Source organism: Carcharodon carcharias, chromosome 14, assembly GCF_017639515.1.
Source record: "Carcharodon carcharias isolate sCarCar2 chromosome 14, sCarCar2.pri, whole genome shotgun sequence".
Classification (NCBI taxonomy): domain Eukaryota; kingdom Metazoa; phylum Chordata; class Chondrichthyes; order Lamniformes; family Lamnidae; genus Carcharodon; species Carcharodon carcharias.
In genome coordinates this window covers 110,352,992-110,376,047 of record NC_054480.1, presented here as the reverse complement: position 1 = coordinate 110,376,047, position 23,056 = coordinate 110,352,992, and the positions used below count along the sequence as shown (strand labels likewise).

Below are 23,056 nucleotides of genomic sequence, written 5' to 3'. Positions count from 1 at the left end.
AGCGTTATTCTAATTGTGGAATAATTAATGATCTGTATATGTTTAGCATTGACTTTTTCTTTTTGCACTCTCCCTAATGATAAAACCTATCTCACCTACTTTAGTTATAGCTTAATCTGTTATTCACTATTTAGCATTTCTCAAAGATTTGAAAATCTGTGCACTTGATGTCCAAAACTTTCTTTATCGATACTTGCCATTTCTTCAAAAGATTTAGACCTGACTTGCTGTTTACAAATCCCCATCATCTCTGTCACTGCTGTGGTAAAGCTGGACAGATATCTTGTTTTAGTTTTGAGCTGTTTATAAAGGCTAAAACTTGATGCGTCAGTAAGTAACAACTTATCCTTAAATGGCCGCATCCTTTAAGTTGAAGCAGCATGCCAGGCAGGTTTTCCACATTCTTTGATAGGCGCAATGCCCAAATGGTGGTAGGAATTTGTGGTGATTACTCAAATGAATTGAGGCACACCACAACCGCTCCCCAAAGCATAACAGCTGTGGTCAGTCAAAGAGCCACTTCCAGCTCCCCTTTCCTGTGATGGCAACATCAGCTCATTGAAGCCCAGAACATGGATTAAGATTAGTGAACATTTAGAAAGGAGGTCTTGTGCTGTAGTGGGTAGCATCACTATCCCTGGGTCAGAAGCTCCAGATTTAAGTCCCGTTTCAGGACTTGATGACCATGGAAGGTGTGTTCATAATGTGGCCAAACAAGTTGACTAGCAACCAGTAAATCCTTTCTGTATGCCTGATGGCAAATGGTAAGAGTGGGAGAGTTACCTGGTCAGCCATACTGCAGAAGGCAACAGTAAACCACTGCAGTACTTTGCCAAGCATAATCGTGGACCAATCCAATGGAAGCCCATGGTCGCCAATGCCCTCTTAGGGTATGGTAACTGGAGGAGGAACATTTAGAAAGGCAAAGCATGAGAGTCACAAGTTATGCCATGTTTAACTAACTCCAGTGAGATTTTTGAGGATATGGGGGTTATTCATTAATCTAGTGCTCCTGACTGGAATGCATGTATCTTGGATAAATCACAGCTCAGGATTTTCTGCCTATTTATTTAAATGGATGAACAATCGTGGGCTGCTGCTTCCTATTTTCCCAAAATACGCTTTGAATTTTCAAATGCATTTATTGCAGTGGTACCTAAGATAGTTGTTGCAAAAATTAAGGCACATGATATTAATGTGACTGGGCATATAGAAAAAGATGAGCCCGGCACAGAACATAAAAATAAAGGTATTGTTTACAATGGGGGATGTGGTGGCGGTATGCCCAAAGGATCTGTGCTGTGATCTCTACTTTCAGTTTATATAAACAATTTGTAGAGATTCACAAAAGTAATATCAAAATTTGATAATTATAGTAAATTAGGAGACATGACAAAATGTGGGGATATAAGTAGGAAATTACAGTAGGACATTGACAGGCTAGTGCAATGAGTATTTCAAAACAGAAATGGGTTTTTGGCCGTCTGTCCTTCTAAATTGGTCTAATAGGTGACTAAATTGCAAACAGCTATTACAAAGTATAAAAATAAGGGAGAAAAAAATCAAATAGATTTATCAGTAATGTTGCAGGCACTGAACCAGAACAAAGCCTCGCCTGGTCAATCCTACAAAGTACTGTTCACTAACCTTTGAGGACTGGTGCCCAAATTGGAAGAGCTGTCTGACAGACCAGACAAGCAACCTGATACAGTTGTACTAATTACGCCTGTTCAAATGGATCTCCAAGTGTGTGGCCTACTTATCACGTAACAATCAAGAATGGGGGAGAATTTTTTCAGGTACATAGCTCTCATTGAAGGTGGTCTCTCTGCCAGTGGGGAGAATTTTCTGGTCAGCTTCTCATGGAGGCTGATTTCTTTGTATTTTAACAGTCAGGAGAGGGGAGTCTTCCATTCAGATGGGCCTGTAACCTCCTACCATTTGACTGTTACTTCTTCACTTTCAGTCCCTGATATCCTTTGTCATATTGGCTTCTTCAACATCAGGAGTGTGGGCTTGCAGGCAGCACAAGATGCTCCTTTTCATGTGGGACGATGAAAACAAATATTAATAGCTACAATGTGAGGTCTCATTCAAAACAGTCAACACAGGAGAGCTGCCTTTATAACTTATTCATGGGATGTGAGCCTCCCTGGCAGGACTTATTGCCTGTCCCTAAATGTCCTTGAAGATGCTGGTGAGCCATCTACTTGAAGTGCTGCAGTCCTTATAGTGTAGGTACACCCACAGTGCTGTCTTGGAGGGAGTTCCAAGATTTTGACTCCGTGACAATGAAGGATACAGTTCCAAATCAGGACGGTGTGTGAATCTTTGGAATTTTCTACTCCAGAAGGATTTGGATACTCAGCCATTGAGTATTTTCAAGGCTGAGATCAAAAGATCCTTGGAATCTAAATGTGTCAAGGAATATGTAGCTCAGGTGGGAAAGTGGAGCTGTGGCTGAAGATTAGCCATGATCTTGTTGAACGGACAACCAGTTCCTATTTTTTATGCTTTTATATGGCCATAAAAAACAAAGACAGGGATTTCATTTCTAAAGGACAGAATTGAAAAGCAGGCATGTTAAACTTGTATAGAATTCTGGTTTGATCACAGAGTGTGAAGGCTCTGATCTTTATATTATAGATTGGATATAGGGGCATCAGAGAAGGCATAAAAATGGGTTACTAAAATAATACGAGAACTGAGAGGCCAAACCTCTCAGGAAAGATTTAACAGGCTGCCATTTTGTTCTTAAGAAACAAAAAGGCTGAGGGGTGTCCTACAAGAGGCCTTTAAAATAATGAAAGAGTTTGATAGAGTAGCTAAAGAGAAGATGGTTCCACTTCTGTGTGAGACTAGAGCTACAGGTACAGTGTCACAAAACCAGCTGTCCAAAAACTGACTTGTCCGAGAAATGAAAACTTTTATATTTTAATTTATATTTCAATTTTGATTGAATAAAACGAAAACAAATAACTTGCCTGGACAACTCAGCTAAGTGCTGCATTGGTGCGATGTGGGGCCTGAGGGCCCTGACTAGTTATCGACTTTCCCTCTTTGCACGCCAAGCTCCAAGCAACCTTTGACCCACCTGACCCAGCTTGGACCGAATTGATCAGGGACCGAACCACCCAACCTGAAATCCGGCAAGATCCAAAATCCAGCACAGCCTTGATTCTGAGGTTGCTGGTTTTGAGGTGCTGTACCTGCACAGGCCAAAAAAAAAGTTGGCAACTGATAAATCCAAATAAGAAGTTTAGGAGAAACTTCTTTATACCATGAGTGGTTGCAACCATAAGGAGTAGTTGAGGCAAAAGTATAGATGCATTTAAGAGGAAGCTAAATAAACATATGCGGGAGAAAAGAATAGAAAAATATGTTTATGATTTTAGATAAAGAGGATTGGGAGGAGGCTTGTGTGGAGCCTAAACAGAAGCAGAAACGTATTGGTTCAAATGGCCTGTTTCTGTGCAGAAAGTACTTGTAATGACATGCGTACCACAACAAACCAAGACAGCCTAGTAATCACCATCCATGACAACAGTGGAGGAATGTTTCATAGAATTGCTCTATGTTATATTCTTATATTTTACATAAATGTACCAATCAGACTACAGGGATTAGTGAAACAATAATGTTTGTTCATTATTTATAGCTAAGACAATATACAAATAGTGTTAACTCGGAGGCTAAATATACATGTCTGACTCTTACTATCTGCTGCTATCGACTGAATACAAGTCATGGGACTAATACATCACATACTGTCGAGGTGATAGTGACTGACAGTAGTTTAAGATACATTCCCTTAAAGATACATGTACCCCATATCACAACATCCCAATTTTTTCTAAACTGAAGGTTTACCTTTAAGAATTAGACTATTTACATGAAAGCAAAAGAAAATAACATTGTGTCTGAATACATCCTTATACAAAGCAATAAATCTACAAGTCTCTGAATCGCAGCAGACTTAGTTACGGTGATCTTTGTTGGAGGCTGCTGTACATTTTCAGAATGCTAGTTAAGGTTAATTTTTTATGTTATGTCTTAGACCATGTTCTGTTTGCATTAGGATTACAAGGTGTTTTTGGTTGTGGTATTGTTCTGATTTGACATCTGTTTCATCGCACTGTCATGCTATTTGGTGTCCAATCTTGATAGAATCTTGGTCTGGGCATATGCTGATGATTTCTGCTGGTTTCCAAGAATCATTAGTTGGGTGTTGTACTCAATCTTTTTGTCTGGTGTTCAGGTTAGGTAATTCATTACCCGCATGCTGGTCATGGACATGTTTCATTTTCTCCTGTTTTTTAATGAATGCATCTTGTATTTGTGATGACTGAGCAGGTGTGTCCGCATTTGTCTGCCAAATAGTAATTGCACATTGGTTCCATAGTATGATGAAGTATACATGTTCAGAATGGGTATACATATTTGATTCAAATTGTGCCGCTTAATCTGTTGGCTGATGATCTGCACCGCAGAGCTGGTGGTTTTCTCCCAGTGTAAGCATGGGGTTTCCAATAACACTCCTTGTGGCCTGCGTTCTTTGCCATTGCTTTGACAATGCCATGAATAGTGACCAAGAACAGGTCTTTGCACACTGATAGGCCTGCAATCACTGGGCCTGTGGTGTCGACAACATAAAATATTTGGGGTGACCAGGGTGAGATGTCCTAGTGACGCTCTAGAGTAATGGATCCCAGGAATGGAATCTCTGAGCCATTGTATGTGGTGAGTTTGGCAGTGGTTGGTTGAACCATCACTTGCCACTGCTGTGGGGACATAGGGAAGTGCAAGGATTTTTGCACCGGCACCAGTATTCACTTTTGCATATTGGTCATGATGACCCTTAATCTGTGGTAATATAATCTGGATGCTGACAAAGGTACCACTGTACCAATACATTCTGATGTTCACCGTGCTGAATGTTTGCTCACGTTGAGGGTTGAAGTTCTGGTCACCCTCAGTATCTGACTATATAGCTCGGCTAGACATTTCATGGAACTTGCCTTGACACTATTTGGTACACGTTCTTGGTTGGTTGGAATGCTGTACCTTTGTGGCTTTTGGATGTGGCTTCTCATGATGTTGAATTGCTTGTTTTAGCCTTTGCTTTTTGTATTTGCACTTTCAATGTCCTCTGGTGCCATTTGTCTTGTACAGCATTAAAAGCTGGGAGATTTCTGAGTGCATGTATGAGGCTGCACTATCTGCATGGCTTACTAGGCTTGCCCGTATTGGTTATCATGCCAATTGTGGACAAATTATGTCTGTAGACTCTGTCTTCCTAGTAGTATGGCTTCATACTTGTGTGCGCTTTGCAGTAGTGCTTTCATGCTGTAACATTTGGGTTGGTCCAAGAGATCTTTTTGGAAAGATTTTTTGGGGCAGATACTATGACGAGCCCCATTGTTCTGTTGGTAAGCTTTATTGCTATAAAATTGCAATCATGCCCCTCATCTCTACATTTACTCATGAAGTGATCAATGGTCTCTGTTGGTTGTTGTCTAAAGGGCATGAATTCCAGGTGGTACATTCAGATGTTAAGCTTCACTTATAATTGATAGTCGAGCGTTGACCATATTTTATCTGAACTTTTAAACTGGTCATCGACAGATCTGCCGTGTTCAGCCTGTGCAGGCCTTTATTGGCCATAAGAATTTTAATTTTAATGGGTTTATCTGGTTCAGAAATATTGAGATCACGAAAACACAGCTTGAAATTTGTCAGAACAAAGTAAACTCAGATAGGAGGTCTGCTGCCTTCCAATTGAGAATTGGAAACTTTGTGGTCAACTTGAAATTTAGATTTTTTCAGGATTTGAATGCTATCTGAAACTTTTGACAGCTATTCAGGCTCCTTTGACTCCCTGGGTTGCAGTACCTTTAGTGGCCACCACCTTAGCTTGTCATGGATTATTTTTCGACTGCAATGGTGGTGCTATTGAAATGTTTCAGCTTTTCCTGGGTTAATTCTAAGTTCTGCCCACAAAACAGTGATTTTCGGCATGAATTTGTACTGCAGGCCTTAGAAGTCAAATTAAACAGTGAGAAGAGACTTCTAACAGGCTTTTTCTGCCTGTTAGGGGCTGTTACTGGATGGATTCTTCACCCTAAAACAGTCTTCAGTGTTTAACTTGCTCCTGACCTCCTGTAAGGACAGCAAGCAGCAACAATGACTTTCTCCTCTCTGTGGAATTCTATTTAAAGCTAGGCTTTTCAGAGTCAGTTATTTAATTTCTATCCCTGCTTAAATTTCTCAGCAGGTAGACTTATACTGATTTAGCTATCCCAAATTTGAACAATTTTACGGGGGCCTGGTACCTGCTGGCTGGGAGGTGCAACAATGTCTCAGAATGAAGTTACAGAATGTAGGATTCCTACAGAGCTGCGGAATCACTTATACACGTTGAGTCTTGATAGCTATTTCACTTTCACACCAGTTCTTTTTTTCTGCTAAGTGTGAAGGGTTGAGACTTGTATACTTTTCAGTCTAATCTTCAAAAACCATTCTTCTATTTGATGGAAACATACCAGTCACATGACAAGGATTGGTGAAACAATATTGTGGTTCTTTATTTGTAGATAAGACAGTATAATGTTAACTAGGAGGCTAAGGATATAAGTCTGATCCCTACCTGCTGTAGACTGACTGTAAGTCATGGGACTAATACATCAAATCGTGTCCAGGTAGTAGTGATTGACGGCAGTCTAAGAAACATACCCTTACAGGTACATTTACTCATATTGATATGTACTCAGAGCTTGTGGGGCCGAGAATTGGAGAGTACAGCGGACTTCCAGGGAAATTGTAAGGAAATTAGTCATGATCAAATATCACTTAGCGACTTCACCACATCAGCATCCTCAGTGCAGCCTGGGAACAGGAGTGTTGATACCATTTTGTCTGCTCGCTTAACCTCCCAACCCACAATTGTGGGGTGCAGAAATGCCTCTCCCTCTTGATAGCACCTCTCCCCTGCCACATTCCTCTTCCTCCCACTCACTCACCACCTCAATGCCCTCTGTTACCCTAGCCTCCTCAGATTGCTGTGGGCCTGGAGTAAGGAAGAACAAAATGTTACATGATGCAGCAATTACAGCTCCTCCAAATCATCATAACCACTCCTGCCATTTTTTTCCAAAAGCAGCTGTTGTTAATGTTTGCGCTGTGGTCATTTACACCTCCCCAAGAATCACCCTTCTGTCATTTAACCAATCCTGCCCTCCACCTATCAAAGACCTTCCATTTTGTTATTTTATCACTTCCCTGCATCTGTACTTGGTTAAAACCTGCTATATATCTAACGTTTTCCAGCACTTAAAGAACCAGTGTTGAGCGTCATGTGCAGGAGGAAATTATACATCTTTTGGACCCAGTGTCAACCATTAAACCTACAATTCATGAGATCCAGTACTGATGTTGAATGCTTCAAGATCCAAATGTTAACAAAGATTTTCTTTTTATAGAGTCATAGAATTGTTACAGCACAGAAGATGGGCATTCGGCCCATCATTATCTGTGTTAGCTCTCCTAAGGAACAATTCACATACTGCCTCACCCCTGCCTTCCCCTCACATTCCTCACTTTCAGGTATTTAAAAAATCCAGAAAATGTAGAAACATTTACAGCACAGAAGGAGGCCACTCTGCCCATCATGTCTGCGCTGGCCGGAAAATGAGCCACCCAGCCTAATCCCATTTTTCAGTACTTGCTCTGTAGCCCTGGAAGTTACACAAATTCTGGTGCAAATCCCAACACCTTTTAAATGAATTGAGGGTTTCTGCCTCTACTACCCCTTCAGGCAGTGAGTTCCAGACTCCCACAACCCTCTGGGTGAAAAAAGCCATTCTCACTTAAATCTGTTTTTTTCCTTTAGACACACTTTAAAACCAATCACAAAATCTGACTTGTCAAGGAATCATAAAATGAACTAAAACCTCAGCCTACCAACATAGAGCACTGCTAACAGTCTACAGCTTGTCCAAGTTTTGTTCCCATGTCAAACCACTCAGGATTTACGCACATAGATGTGCAAACAATGAAGGGGCACTTGGGCGAGTTATCCAAGAGCCATTAGCACCTGTGAAATTATCCCAGCAAAAGTCAGAAGCATATCTTTATAGTGCTAGTTACATACTGCAAAGGCTTGGAAGACTTAAATCTTCAGGAAGGCAAGAAACAAAAAGAAAATTGTGAATGAAGAAAAGAGTAATGGTCAAAGCAGAATTCTCTAGGATATTTAATTGTGCTATATGGGAGAAAACAATTCCAATGAAGGTCACACTTTGTAAAATGCAGTTCACTGAGGTAGTATTTGTCCTGCTGGTGGGAAAATTGCTTTTTTCTGAAGCACAACAGCAGGTGGTTCAACACTTGGCAAAGAAATATGTTTGTGAATTGACAATTAAATTGTACAGTTGTTAATGATATAGTACTCCCTTTTAAAAGCCTAAATTATACAGGAGTACAGCCAGCCAGGCTCCATCTAAAGAGATTTAATATAGACTGACAATATGATTTGTAACTGGAAGGGCTTGGCAAAGAGTCAGACCACTCGGCTTCATTCGAGTCTTTGAACACCCTATTTATCTTGCCTTATGAGCTCTATTTGTGTTTTGACATCAAGTAATTGGAAAATGACTAATAACATTTACATAAAAGAGCAGAAGGCCCCATTAAGGACTCCGTTCATTATAAGCCAAGAACAAATTTTGCTTTCTCAGACTGCTTGCTGCAAGTGGGCTAAAGACAGATGTGGACCTAATGCTCTGATGATGATGACGATGTGGTTTTTGAGCTCTTCTGTGATTGGTGGACTTCATGCCGGTTTAAGACTAACACCAATCCAGTGAATGCTCAATGTTTCAGCTATGGCTACAACCAACACCTGAGCTCCAAGCCAAGGGGTGTGTAGGGAGACAGCGAAGAAGTTGAAGAATATATAGCGGTGGACTGGACCTTGTTTTTTAAGCAAATCCTTTTTGAATGTTAGATTTCAAGCTGTAGACACGTTCTGCCTTCAGGATTTCCCCAGTGGTGGAGACTTTGTGTGACGTTTAAAGCTATATTTCCATCTAGCTTTCTCTCGTACTCTAATTTTTCCTTCCTCATCAATCTTTTAGATTCTTTGCTGTTTTTTATATTCTGTCCAATCTTCTGACCTGCCAACCATCTTTTTGCAATTCTATGCATTTTCTTTTGTCAGTCAGAAAAAGTGCCAAGGGAATGGTCTATTTTGGCCTCCTTGGTCCTCAGAATCACAAGATGCCAGGCTTCAGCCAATTCAATTCACTCCATGTTATACCCAGAAATGGTGGAGGCACTGGATACAGCAAAGGCTATCGGCCCCTACATAATCCTGGCTGGAGTACCAAAGTTTTGTGCTCCTGAACAAGCTCTGCTCCTAGCCAAGCTGTTCCAATGCACCGACAACACTAGCATCTACCCAACAATGTGGAAAATTACCAGGGTATATCCTATCCATAAAAAGTAGGACAAATCCAATCCAGCATTTCATCATCCATCAGTCCAGAGTCAATCATCAGCAAAATGATGAAAGGTGTTGTCGGCAATGCTATCAAGTAGCATTTATTCACCAATAACCTGCTCATTGACATTCAATTTGGGTTCCACCAGGGCTAATCGGCTCCAGACTTCATTACGGCCTTGGTCTGAACAAGGACAAAAGAGCCAAGAGCCAAATTTTAGAGGCGTGGTGAGGGTCACTGCCCTTGACATTAAGGCAGCGTTTGACCAAGTGTGGTAACAAGGACTCCTAGTAAAACTGAATTTAGTGAGAATCAAGGGGAAAACTCTCCACTGGCTAGATCCCATCACAAAGGAATGTGATTGGGATTGTTGGAGGCCAATGAATTCAGGCCTAGGACATCACTGCAGGAGTTCCTCTGGATTGTGTTTTAGGCCCAACCACCTTCAGATGCTTCATTAATGACTTACCTTCCATCATAAGGTCAGAAATGGGGATGTTTGCTGATGATGTGTTTCATAGTGTTCAGTTCCATTTGCAACTCCTCAGATACTGAAGTAGTCTGTGTCAATATGCAACAAGACAGGAATAACATTTAGATTTGTGCTGATAAGTGGCAAGTAGCATTCATGCCATACACGGGCCAGGAAAACACCATCCCTAACAAGACAGAGTCTAATTACCCTCCTTTCACCATTCAATGCATTGCCATTGCCAAATCTCCCACCCTGTGGGGGGTAGTGGAGGGGGGGGGGGGGGGCATGTTTGCCATTGACCAAAACCTTAACTGGAGCAGCCACATAAATAGCATGGTCAGTGGTTGGGTATTCTGTTAAGTTACTCACTTCCTAATTTCCCAAAGCCTGTCCACCATCTAACAAAGCACAAGTTAGGAGTGTAATGGACTACTGTCCACTCGTGTGCAGTACCAAAAACTCTCAAGAAGCTCAATGTCATTCAGAACAAAGCCACCTGTTGGTTGGCATCTCGACCATCATTTTAAACACCTCTACACCACCGATGCACCACGGTAGCAGTGTATCCCATTTATAAGATGCACTACAGCAACTTGCCAATGTTTCTTTATCAGTATCTCTCAAACCTGTGACCTCTACTGCTGAGAAAGGCAAAGGCAGCAGGCGCATCAGAACACCACCACCCTCAAGCTCCTCTCCAAGTCACGCGCCATCTTGACTTGAACCATATCGCTATTCCTTCACTGTCGCTGGGTTAAAAACCTGGAACTCCTTCCCTAACAAACCAATGGGTGTACATTCAACATACAGTATGCAGCAGTTCAATGCAGCAGCTTGCTACCACCTGTTCAAGGGTAATTTGGGATGACAACAAATGTTGACTTTGCCTGTGATGTCGGTATCCCAAGCATGAATTTTAAAAAACCCAAACAGGTGGATACCATTCACCTAGAAGGGGGAAGGCAAAATTCCTAGCAACCTAGTCAGCTGGGATGTCCACCACCCTCACTTAAATAGGTTGGCAACAGGCTTACAGATGAATAATGGCCACGTTATTATCCCTTATAACGTAATGGATACAAAAATGAGACTAACAATCGAGTAATCATGAGTTTAAACCCACTGTATGAAGCTAAATTTCATAAATTTGTTATTTGGCACCATGAAAAACCCAACTGGATCACTAATGTACTTTAGGGTAACCTTTAAGATAACCTTTCACTCCTACCCAGTTTGGGCTATCCAGGATTCTTTTAGTGTATATAAGGCGCCCTCTGAAGTGGCTTAGCAAGTTCCTTGGGTGCAAAATAAAATCGCTATGCTAGCCACCAAGGTATCTATGAGGATGCAGCAAAACAGCCATTCTATCATTGTCCAAATATCAAGATTAATAAAATAAACTTGGGAGGTACCAAAGTGCAATTGTACTTTAATATAAAAGGAATCAACACCTTGATGAAGGAAAAGAACTCACTGCGAGTACAGACGTCAACCATAAACTAAACTATCAGGCTCCTCAACTTAGCCAAAATGGCACCAAAGCCCTGAGTCCATGAGTCCTCCCTCTGAACCATTTTTGTCAGGGCAGAGGAGGGGAAAGACAGGGCAGGTCACACTTTGGACATGCACAGTTCATGGTGCACACATCAAAATGCAGTTGCCTTCAGTTTGGTGTGACTTTTATGACCCAGGTTTCTGAAACACAATAGGCAGAATTTTTGGCTCGGCGTGTGGGCATGTGCCTGACCTGCTCAAATGTGAAATATCACATGATGACGTCAGTTGAGTGCCCCGATGTCATCGCGCACTCACGCGATAATTCAGTGGACGGGTGTGCATGAGAGTTGGAAGCGTGCTTGCTGACAATTAAGAGGCCTATTAAGGCCATTAAGTAGTAACGAACAGATTTTTCATTGCCCATTCAATGTTACAATTCCGGGCGGGTGAATCGGCCAGGCAGCCTTTGCGGTTTTCAAGAAACCCCTCATCCACAGAAGGATGAGGTTTCCGATATTAATTATAAAAAAAAATTATAAAAGAGCTTTCATCATCCACGTGTTCCGGTGACTGATTCTGATGGGTGCGCATTTTTTTTCATGTTTTTAAAACTTTTTTTGGTATTTAAATTCTTCAGCTCCTTGAGGCAGCTCCCTGCCTTCAGGGAGCTTTCATTCCGTGCTTCCCCACGCTGACTTCAGCGCTCACCCTCCTCCCGCACTCTCACGTACAGCACTGAGCTTTTCAGCGCACCTTTCACGCTGACTGCCCGTTAATTGGCCAGCCAGCGTGAAACCGTGGTTGAAGGTCCGTTTCCCAGCTGCTCCTGGGCCCATCGATCATGGGCACCCGCCAAACTAAACATCCTGCCTAATGTGTGGGATTTACACTTTCCAGGAATAAGTTTAAACCAACCAGAGTTCTGAGAGCTCAAGTGCCCTTTCAGAGATCTTCCAAAGTGTTTTACCAAGCACCACGTAACTTTCACCAATTAAAGCATGGGTGGGTTGTTGACACCCAAAGACTTGAAGCGTAGGGTCAGTGACCTTGGAAGGGCACATATTTTTGCTCGTGACTTTGGCCCGCAGATGGCAGGGAGGACTGTGTGATAGGGGAGCAATGTGAATCTTGGCAAAGAGGCTGCAAGATGTGGATGGCACCTTCACACATTTGCGTCATAGAGGAATGTGAACGTGGAACACGTCTCGTTATGCTTTACCAGTCTTAAATTGATTGAATGACCTCCTTCATAAAGTGAATAGGTAGCAGCAATGATTATATTTTCCTATAGAAAGCCCATGATTGACCACCTGTTGCATGTCAACAACCAGTTGGACATCTATTATAGTTTGCACTCACCTGACTACGCAATGAAGTCTCCTCCAAATAAAAACAGCACCTCCATCCACTTCCCACCTCACTTTAAGAACTCCTTAGATGCCCACCTTATAAACCTGAAGTTGCCCACTTAGCCTATCTCTGCCTCTACACTCTACCTCTGGGGTTCTCAGGCCCAACTCCACTTAGCTGCAAACTAACACCCATCCCCCCCACCTCTCAGAGCGAAAACTAGAATATCCTAGACACTTTCTCCCAAGCTGCGTTTGCGAAGTTGGGAATTTTCCTCGACTCTGTAATGAAAAAAAATCGTTCCACGGTCTCCAGTGCTACCCATCTACACAAAAGGAGAGTTTCAGTCCAAACCAAGTACTGAGAAGTGTTTGCTGTAGCCTTTGTAAACCAGATCAACACACAATATAGAAGTTAGACTGTAATCCCCTAGGAATAATGGCAACTTAAATCGGCAGATTTGATCTAGCCATTGTGATCAGATTGGTTTACCCCTCCCTAAAATTAGAATGGTTAGAAAGCAGAGGACACAGCTTTACCACAGGTCATGTATTTTATAACACAAGCAAGATGGTACCAATGGCAACTGCTCACCACCTAATGCATCTTCAATTTAAGCATCAACTGTTTGGATTCATAGCTCCGTCACTAAATCTCAATTCAAATAGCTTTTGTAAAAATATTAAGAATTGTGCTGTAGTAGGGCAAGTTCATATCGTAACAGAAATGAAATTGCAAAGTGTTGCCAATAATGTCTCCCTTTGCCATACACCTCCACTTTCAGTTTAAACAATAGCCTCCCTCATCAGCCAGCTTTCTGACAGAGCTATGTAGAAACAAAGCTTATTGGGTTGCATGGGAACAAATGATATTAAACCAAAGTAGTACATAGCTATTATCTTAAGTTCACACCATTTCTTTGCAAGAATCCCCCAGAATCTAATCTCAGCGAGGACTTGACTGTCAGAGTTTAAGAGGGACTTCTAAGGAGTTATGGCCTTTTTTTTCTGATCTGCATACTGCCCCTTGGCAGCAACAGCTAAAAACAGAGTTATGCTTTCACATGTAAGCTGACAATACCCAACTCTACCTCCTCACCACCTCTTCCGACTCCTCCACCGTGGCCAAATTATCAGGCTGCTTATCTTACATCCAGTCTGCTAATCTAGAGCTGGATCAGCAGACATTTTTGCTCTGTTAAAAAAGCTAAGATGAAAGCCTTTATTTTCACTCTCCACCTCATACTCCACTCTGTTGTTACCAAATCTATCTTTCTCTCTGGCAACTGACTGATAATTCACCAGATTGTTTGAAACTTTGTAGCCATATTTGGGCCAGGGATGGGTTTCTAACCATGTATCTGTGCCATCGCTGCAACACTGCTATTTCCACCTAGATAACATTGCCCCACTCTGCTCCGACCTTGGGTCATCCGTGTCTTTTTTTAACCTCTAGACTTCACTATCCAACACAGTCCTGTCCAGCTTCCCATATTCTGTCCTTTATAAACTTGAGGTAATTTAAAACTCTGTAGCTCATGTTGCAACTCGCACAAAGTCTCATTTCCCCATCACCCCTGTGCTTGCTGACTTACATTAGATCTTGGTTATGCAACAGATTTTAAAATTCCCATCTAGCTTTTCAAATCCCTCCATGGCCTAGTGCCTCTCCATCTTTGTAATCTCCCCTCACACATCGCTTTGATAGTTGCACTCCTCTAATCTGGCCTCTTATCTATTGGCAGTTGTTCCTTCAGCTGCCTAAGGGACCTTACACTCTGGAATTCCCTCCCTAAACCTCTCTACCTCACTTTCCTTCTTTTAAGCAGCTTCTCAAAACCCACCCCTTTGACCAAGTATTTGGTCATCTGTCCTAATAACACTCTATGTAGCTCAGTGTAACAAATTGTGTTTTATATAACATTTCTATGAAGGCCTTGGGATGTTTTATTACGTTAAAGGTGCTATATAAGTACAATTTATTGTTGTATTAGTTGGACCAATGAGGGCATGAATGAACATCTTCAATGCCTTGCCTTACTACAGGTCACGGTCTTTTGAGAAGTAACTGCATGAGTGAGAAGCCATAGAGTTAGATTGTTCTGGGTACTATAGCAGTTACTCCATCAAAAGGACTAGAATGCCAGAACACACTCTACCCAACCCTCAGAAATAAGCTTACTTTTAAAAGGTGCTGACTCAAGTGGGAGAGTACTTCCATGTGTGTATGACGAGCTGTCCAGTACTTCAATCACATTGCCATTATTGATCGTGAGCTAGGTTACAAGGGCTGACATTTTTTGCATGTTGAGGCATCATTGCAAAGGCAGTATCCCAAGCCAGTGGAGGGCCTGGCTGACATCTGGTAACTAGGAGTTGGAACCAGAATCATACACACGAGAAGCTATGAACTGTTGTTTTTTTTTAAAAAAATGTGCTAGGCCTGGCACAAATACAAAACACAGTAATGCTGGTGCAATTAATTTTTAATACAATATTAAACATTAATGTGAGATGTCGATTTTTATATACATTCTATTGATCGGATGTCAAAGCCAAAGGAAATTTTGAAAAGAATTTTACAAGTAAAAATAAATACTGAATTTAGGACCAGTCACAAAAACTCCACAGCCCAGATTCCATTTTTGTCTAAAAGATTTAAACATGTAAACTTAACCCAGTAGAATACTTTCACTGTTATCACAATCCTCAAATAGTATAAAAGAGAGGTCTCTGTCCAACATTCAGCATTTCTCAGTTGCCCCCTCCGTTAAGACATTTACTATCACTGTTTAAGAGGCCAGGAAATGGCTCTTCCTAGTACTTGTTTCATGTTCAAATCAAACTCTTCTCTTTGCAGAGTGTTAACCCAGCTAAAACATTGATACGAGCACAAACACCAACATGATCATATCACTGACTGTAATTTCAGCCCTTGTATAAATGCAGTTTCATTCATATCACACAGAGTGCACTACAAAATATCTGCTCCAACAAAGTAGTAACTGAGACATGCCAATATGTGCATTGAACTCAACAGCATAAACTCTCCTTTAACTTGGCCTCTACCCTACCATCTATGGAGGTTTGGTATTGAGATGCAAAGGTAGCATGTGCCAAAATTTCAAATCGCTATAACATTCAGCAATAGTGACTTTTTTTTTTAAAAGCCCTTTTGTATTAAAGCCTGCATTAGGTTTCCTCTTCACCATAATAGATCTCCACATTCATAGAAATGGTTGTGTTAATTAATTGCCTGAAAAGCACAGACCCAAAATGGTTTTATATCCATTCCATGTTTACTAGTATGTCAGAGAAGGCATGATACATTAGCCCCAAGAAAGCTTGCAATCAATGCTGTGCATCAGTGTACAAAGCACAACCCAGCAAGATCCCCATGCTGCACCCACATATTATATTTTACCCTTGGACCAGCTATTTTGCAGAATGCATTACATTTTGCCCCAGTTGTGAAAAGCAGCCAGCAGCAGTAGAGCTTGAAGAGCCTGTACGGATGACGTAGTCAGTCAGTCTGAAACTTTTGAGAACGTCAACCTTACTCCTCCCAACCAAATTACAGAAGAACAAGGACAAAGAGATAAGCCGCAGAGTAATTCTTCCCAGGGCCTCATTGTTCTCAGCCAGTTAAAACTGAACCTCAGCTACACCCCTGTTGCCTTTGATGGATAAATCTGGTATATTATTGAAACAGGCGATTGATTGAGAAGCATCCATCTTACGAGATGGAAACAAGCTCAAGGAGGGGGCTTGATCACATACTGCACTCCAATAGTAATAATGGCCACAAGGAAGCTCAAGTCTAAAACATCTTCCTTTCCCAACTTGGACAACATTATAGAAGCAGCAACACAAGGGGATAACATTTTTAAATTTCATTAGCAACTGAAGCAGAAGAAATCGGTTACTCACCCTAGGCACTGTACACAGTTTGTTACACATCACAGACTGTAGGCAAGCTAACATTCAATTTAATAGAGAAATAGGATTGATCCTTCAAGTCTCTAACAGGATTTCCAAGACCTTTAATTGGCTCAATTACATAACTTGAGTCCCAGGTAGCCATACTCATTTTCATAACTTTAGATGTCCCATGCTCCCAACTAGAACAGAAAGAAACTTTTACAGTATTGGATAAAACAATATTATTTTAGACCCTGACACTGAAGAATTCCTCCCCTCCTTTCTGTGTTTTGAGAAAAATGGAACATTCAAAAACAATTTTACATTATGGGATGCTTCCTATGATCAAAAGATATTAAGATGTTGAAGTACCCTTAAAAAGGGAGAATAGGAAGGTCATGAGATTCTAATAGAAATATCTGTTCAATAATTGACTGTAATGAATACTTTCAGTTAAGCATTTTTAAAAGCAAAACATTTCAAAATCAAGATTTTGCATCAATATTATCATACCAGCTCTCATCAGAAATAGAAGCTGGATCACAAGCTTCCATTTCTAAAAGAGTGCAAGGCTCAAGCATTTCAACTTTAAAGAGGCCAACTTTCCACATTCTGGTGTGCAGAATCTTGTTTCAGGTCTTCAGTTCCCTCAAGACAAGCTTCATGGTATAGTCTTTGCTTTGCATGAGCTTGGATCAGTTGCATGGAAGCGTGGTAATGATTTCTAGGTTAGGCTAGCATTGGAACTACTGGTCCCACTGTTGCGTTTCTGCAGCGATTTGACAGCACTCGGTACCTGAAGTCCTGTTTGCACTATAAAGCTACCGCACCAGACCTGAGGAAAAGGGAAAAACACGGGGCACAATCAACATTAAACATTGTCACAGGGTGCTTTGTGTGTGTGTGTGTGTGTGTGTGTGTGTGTGTGTGTGTGTGTGTGTGTGGGGGGGGGGGGGGGGGGGGGGGGGGGGGGATGGAGCTGTGACCACCAAGCAGGGCAAATGGCGGAGATGATCAAAGTATGTTTTGAGAAGGTTTTTGAAAAGGAGAGCAACAGAAAGATAAATGAATTTAGAGAATTTCAGAATCACGGTGGAAGGAGTAACCACGCCATCGCTTATACAAAATTAATTTTTATGTAATTATTTGAGCTGATCGCAGACTTGTTGAACAGAAAGGAAAATTTAGAATGAGCCCTACTTCTCCAAAATGTTCCTTCAATACTCAGGTGAAAAAATAGATTGAAAGAAGATCAACTTCCCTGTCCCAATGGAGACTCCAATTGATGGAACTCCTGTCCAACCTATTGCAGTGGCAACAATGGTGGGTGGGGAAGCTGTGCCAGTGATTTTAGTTGGGCTGCAGCTTCAGACCAGTTAGACCAGGGGGTGCGCATCTCCGGTGGCTTACGCAGGAGAAATTGTCTAATGGATCCTCGCATTGGCCCCCTCCACTCATGCTCTCCCTCATACTTTCCCTTATTTGTTTTCTCTCATTTAAACTTCATGGTAAGTTGAGCTGCTGCTTTCTTTGTTAAGGTAGTTTAAAATTAAAAGAAAAACAATTAGCAGTTAAGAATATTACCAAGGCCATTACTGACCAGGCATTAGGGGAGGTGGTGGAGACAAGATTGTAAATGTATTGGAATATTCCTTCTATTATTCAGCTTTTCTTTTAATCTTTGCTGTTGCCAAAAACTCTCTCTTCCTTTGCAATGCCCTTTCCTTATTTTTCAAGATTCTAGTTTTGACTTTTATACTTTTTTTGGGAGGAATTCAAATTCTTTTAAGTTCCGAAAAAAGTCATTTCATTGAGAAAATCTTGACATATTTTTACCAACTTCACAGGCCAAGTGATCTGGGCCCTTTGCAAAATTGATGATACACCAATTCCAAATTAAATCTGCAATGGATAACTTGACTAGAAAACACCATGCCATTAAAATGTAAAATGTTTTAAGCTGAAATGTTAATATATAGAGGAAACAGAACTTTCAAAGCAACAGCTTAAGCAATTCTACTTTTAAATGTGGTTGATGTTCATTACAATAGAATGCATTAAAACGAAAGCATCTGAAGAGAAAGATTCACCTACAAAGTGGATGTTTGTAGCCTGCAGGTGCAGTGGTTACAAGACCAAATAGGACAGAGTGCTGAGAACTGTATTTACTAAAAATGGCATTGGGTTAATGTGCTTTGGGAAAAATAACCCTTCACATTCTTAAATTTTGCAGTATCTGGATCTGTTTTTGGCAACTGTCAAATAGGAAGGAATGGTCAAAATTAGAGAAGTGCCTTAATTATTAACAGTGGATTTATATTAAACTAATGGGTCTGGATGTAGGTGAAACTGGTGGGAGAGGTCGATTCTGTAGTCAGTGAAATGCAGCAGCTGGGTCCACTTCCCTCTTGTGAATTTTTCTGCTGCAGACTTGTCCTGAATGTGGTAATATGCCTTTAAGGGAAAGCAGCATGCTATCACTAGGAGACAAGTGTGTCATGAGATCTAGATCCAGTTTCACTCTGGTCTGGCCTGTAAGCAGAGCACACAGCTCTGCTGCTGATGTCCTCAAGCTTTCTATCCATGTTCCCATCTGCCTAGTTTAAATAAATGAACCCACAACATATTCATGCAATCCCTTATGAGTGATTGGTACCTTTATATCATTATAAAAACACAACACTGAATGCCTCAGCTAATGGCAGACTCAATAATGAGCTCCAACCAATGTTTTGTTTAAAATTTTGTTGTGTGTGGCCAATTTTTACAGCTTGCGGTCCCTTTAAATTTTTTGCATGGCCACAAGGATTTAAATCGATCAAGGCCTGTGGAGTAATTTCCAGGCTACTCTGTGGCTGTGCATGAGGCAGTGTAGCGGGAACATTGGTTTAACAAAACAAATTGGTTAAGTTTTGGATCCAAATGTGAGCAGAGTTCCTCGTGCTGTCAAAGAAGGGCTATCAAGGTTTTGATACCATTTGCTATACTTATCTGTGAGAAAGTGGAATTTCACTACTCACTGTAATGAACTCAAAAAGTGTTGTCAATGTATTTGTGTAGAAAACATCTTGCTACTCAAACTTTCCTCTATTACTCCAAACATTATGAAAACAATCACATTTATCACATTAAGGATGATTAGTATTATTAATGCAGTAAGTCAAATATGTGTATTATAATTTTACCATTTGTACAATGCTTGTGCATTAAAGGGGTTGTATATTAAACTTGTACGCAGGAAGTGGGTACACAATAAGGAAAGTTTGTGAACCTTTGAGCTTGGTAATATGAAGCCACCTGACCAGGTGAAAGTACAAGCAGCATTGAATCAATGATATGTTAATATACTTAGGGCAGGATTTTTCAGCCCCACCTGCTGTTGGGATCATCCATTCCTGCCGAAAGTCAATGGATTTTTGGCTGGGCTGTCGAATCCCCTGCAGGGGTCCCGTCAGGACGGGGCCGGAAAATCCCGACCTTGGTCACCTTTCCATCTTGATTCAATTCAGCAAATATTCAAGGGAGCCTGCAGATTGCAGAACTAACACTGAAACAACACCACTCACCATAAAGGCAGGGAGGACTGGCTGTGTGAACTTTGTCCTAAATGAATGAATCAGCTGCTTAGTTTTGGCATTGTAGAATGACAGATGACCTAAAACAACACAATGAAAAGTTTGAAAAATTGCCTCAATTCAAACTACCATCTTCCCCATTCAAACCACTGCTGATCTCACTCCTCTGAAACCCTTTGATATGATCATTAAGAGATGTTGAGGAATGGGTACAACAATCATCAGTTTTGCAACTTATTTACCACTCCATGATGACCTGCTCAACCTACTTACTGCCCGGACTTCCATCTTCCATTGCCCCATGTGGAGCAACCTTCCTGAGCAAGATCTACCAGCAGATATCCTTTGGATCAGGGAATGAGAAACGCGGGAAGCCCTTGTTACAAACCCCACCTGTCGAATAGCACAGTGAGAGTGGTCCTTGCTAAACAGGTTCAGGACAGGCCAAGGCCCCTGTGCAGCCAACTTCACCTCAGTATAAACTTGTTATGCACTTGTGAAGAGACACAAACAAACAAAGCTGCACATTATTGAAGAGTGTCTGCTCCACAGACTAATCACCTGGAACTCAGCAAATGAGGTGGCTGTTGCTTGGCTTCAAGGATTTGCATTCACCAAATAAATAAAATAATCCCTTGCATTTTCTATTTCACTACTCAAGGCATCAGTCTCATTTCCCTACCCTCATTCCCGACATCTCAACATAGTGAAACAGCCACAAAGCTGCAATCATCATGTTGCTAATCACATTGGTGCGTGCTCTGTTCTGACCAAAATGCTCTGAAATGCATCACTACACTGTCCATTAATGTCCATACTAGCCAGTATTTAGGTACACTTAAAAAGGGACATACCAATTTTCTTCATTCCCCATACCCTGCCCCTGGACTCAGTTGCATTACTGTTATAGTATCAAGTGCTATCTAACTGTTAGTAGCCAACACATAACATAGTTCAGCCATGTTGGAGAGTCGAAGCCAATTTCAGTTACCGGTAAATACTTCATTATTGGGCTTTCAGTTAGTGTTTTTTTTAAATCATACTATTCCCGGAGCTCTTAACACATCAACATCTGATCTACACATCTCATCCAAGGGTCAATAAAATGTCTATGAGCCAAGGACACATTCAAATTGGAGCACCAGAGAGGGAAATTTATCCCCAATTACTGGAAAAAAGAAATAAAAGCTACTGTCCTAGTTTAAATTACACAATGTCATTCACATTGCAAAGGTATTGAGGAGTTTTCATTTATATAGTGACTAAGCATGTCCACAGTACATCTCAAAGCACTTCACATCTAAATAATTTACACACACTTATTATGTAGGAAATTCCGTATAGCAAGGTCCTATCGATCATAAACAAGCTGACAGACAGGTTTTTGATATTACGGTTGGCCACAAAATGCTGGCTATGCCACAGAGAATTCCAATTCTTTAAATAGTGCACAGGATATTTTACATTCGCCTTAACAAGCAGACCAAGGACAACATCTAGACTCAAATCCAACAAGGTTGTTGGGATCACACTCCTCTGACTCATGTCCGGGCAGTATAAAGGCAGTTCCTTTTAAGAACGGGCCTATAACATTACACGGTCTAAATCAGCACCAAGTGGCAATCTCATTCAGATGCCACATGATAGATGTGGGAAATGGAGAAAGATATCACAACATAGCAGTAGAGTGGTGCCCTCTGAGGTCAGCTTGAGGCATTTGCTGGGCTAGAGGAAGCATTACCTGACTGTGCTAATATCAGAGCTGATCAATGCTGACACAGATTCCTGAAATGGAAGCAGTTGCATTCCTCAGCATTGAGCTTTCAGCTTGATAAACACACAGAAAACTGACCACAAACTTGGGCCTCATTGGCTGGAAAAAAAAGGTCAATCTTATACCCAACAAAAGCCTAGACTTGTTGGCCAAATGAAGCCAACCTTTGATTCAAAATCAATGCCCAAATTAGAAAAGGCTCATGCTAACAAACAATCTCTGAATTTGACTAATAGTAGGAGTAATGAAATAATATTCCAATCCGAGTTGATTGCCTTACGTCCTGTTTGGGCCTAGCTATAATTTTCCAAACGTTGATAGCAGTGGCTCACTTTCATTAATTCTGAGGCATGCAGCAGGTTCCAGAGGCATCACTACAACTGGCTGGAAATTGAAGCATGAAAGACTTTCAGCTCCAGATATAATAGATTTGATTGTTAAGGGGCTGGCGGGAGAGGCAGAATGCTGGTAATTAGGCCAGAAGAGGCCTGATTTAATCTTTCCTGAATGTTTCATCCAAGTCACCAGGGACAAGTAATTTGCTCCACAGCATTTAAAAGAATTAATAAATGAAACAGTGTAAATGGCAGCCTTGGTTTGTTTTAGATCTAGGAAAATGATACAAGTCTTTCAACTGGGTCCTAATTAATGGGACCAAATTTTGCAAATTTTTAACATGAGGAAAGATTTTCCATTCAGTAGGATTGGGCTACAATATTGAGGAAATGACGTGTATGATAATGAATGCCTGGAGTATTTACTAGACTGGAATCTAATCCAGAGACAGATTAGCCTTGAAATACTTTAAGTGCACCTTATTTATGGGTTGAGTCTTTTAACCCTTATAACCCAATTTAATGCCTTTCAGTTTATTTAGCTCTCTAAGCCATCTCCAAGTTATCACCTGAAGCTTGAATGGCTGAAGCAGACGTATAAACATAATTGACTCAAGTCACAATGTTGCC

At 41.1% G+C, this 23,056-nt stretch overlaps 1 protein-coding gene across 1 annotated transcript in view; it reads right to left on the bottom strand.

The window, feature by feature from the left end:
- Positions 1 to 15,307: 15,307 nt before the first annotated feature.
- The window catches only part of fsd1 (fibronectin type III and SPRY domain containing 1), a 41,782-nt gene continuing 34,033 nt past the window's right edge, over positions 15,308 to 23,056 (bottom strand). The window contains exons 12-13 of the mRNA XM_041204697.1: positions 20,309 to 20,397; positions 15,308 to 17,577 (exon numbers count right to left, since the gene is read on the bottom strand). Coding sequence (XP_041060631.1) covers positions 17,467 to 17,577; positions 20,309 to 20,397 — 200 coding nt within the window. The 3' untranslated portion in view covers positions 15,308 to 17,466. The remainder of the gene's footprint in view (positions 17,578 to 20,308; positions 20,398 to 23,056) is intronic.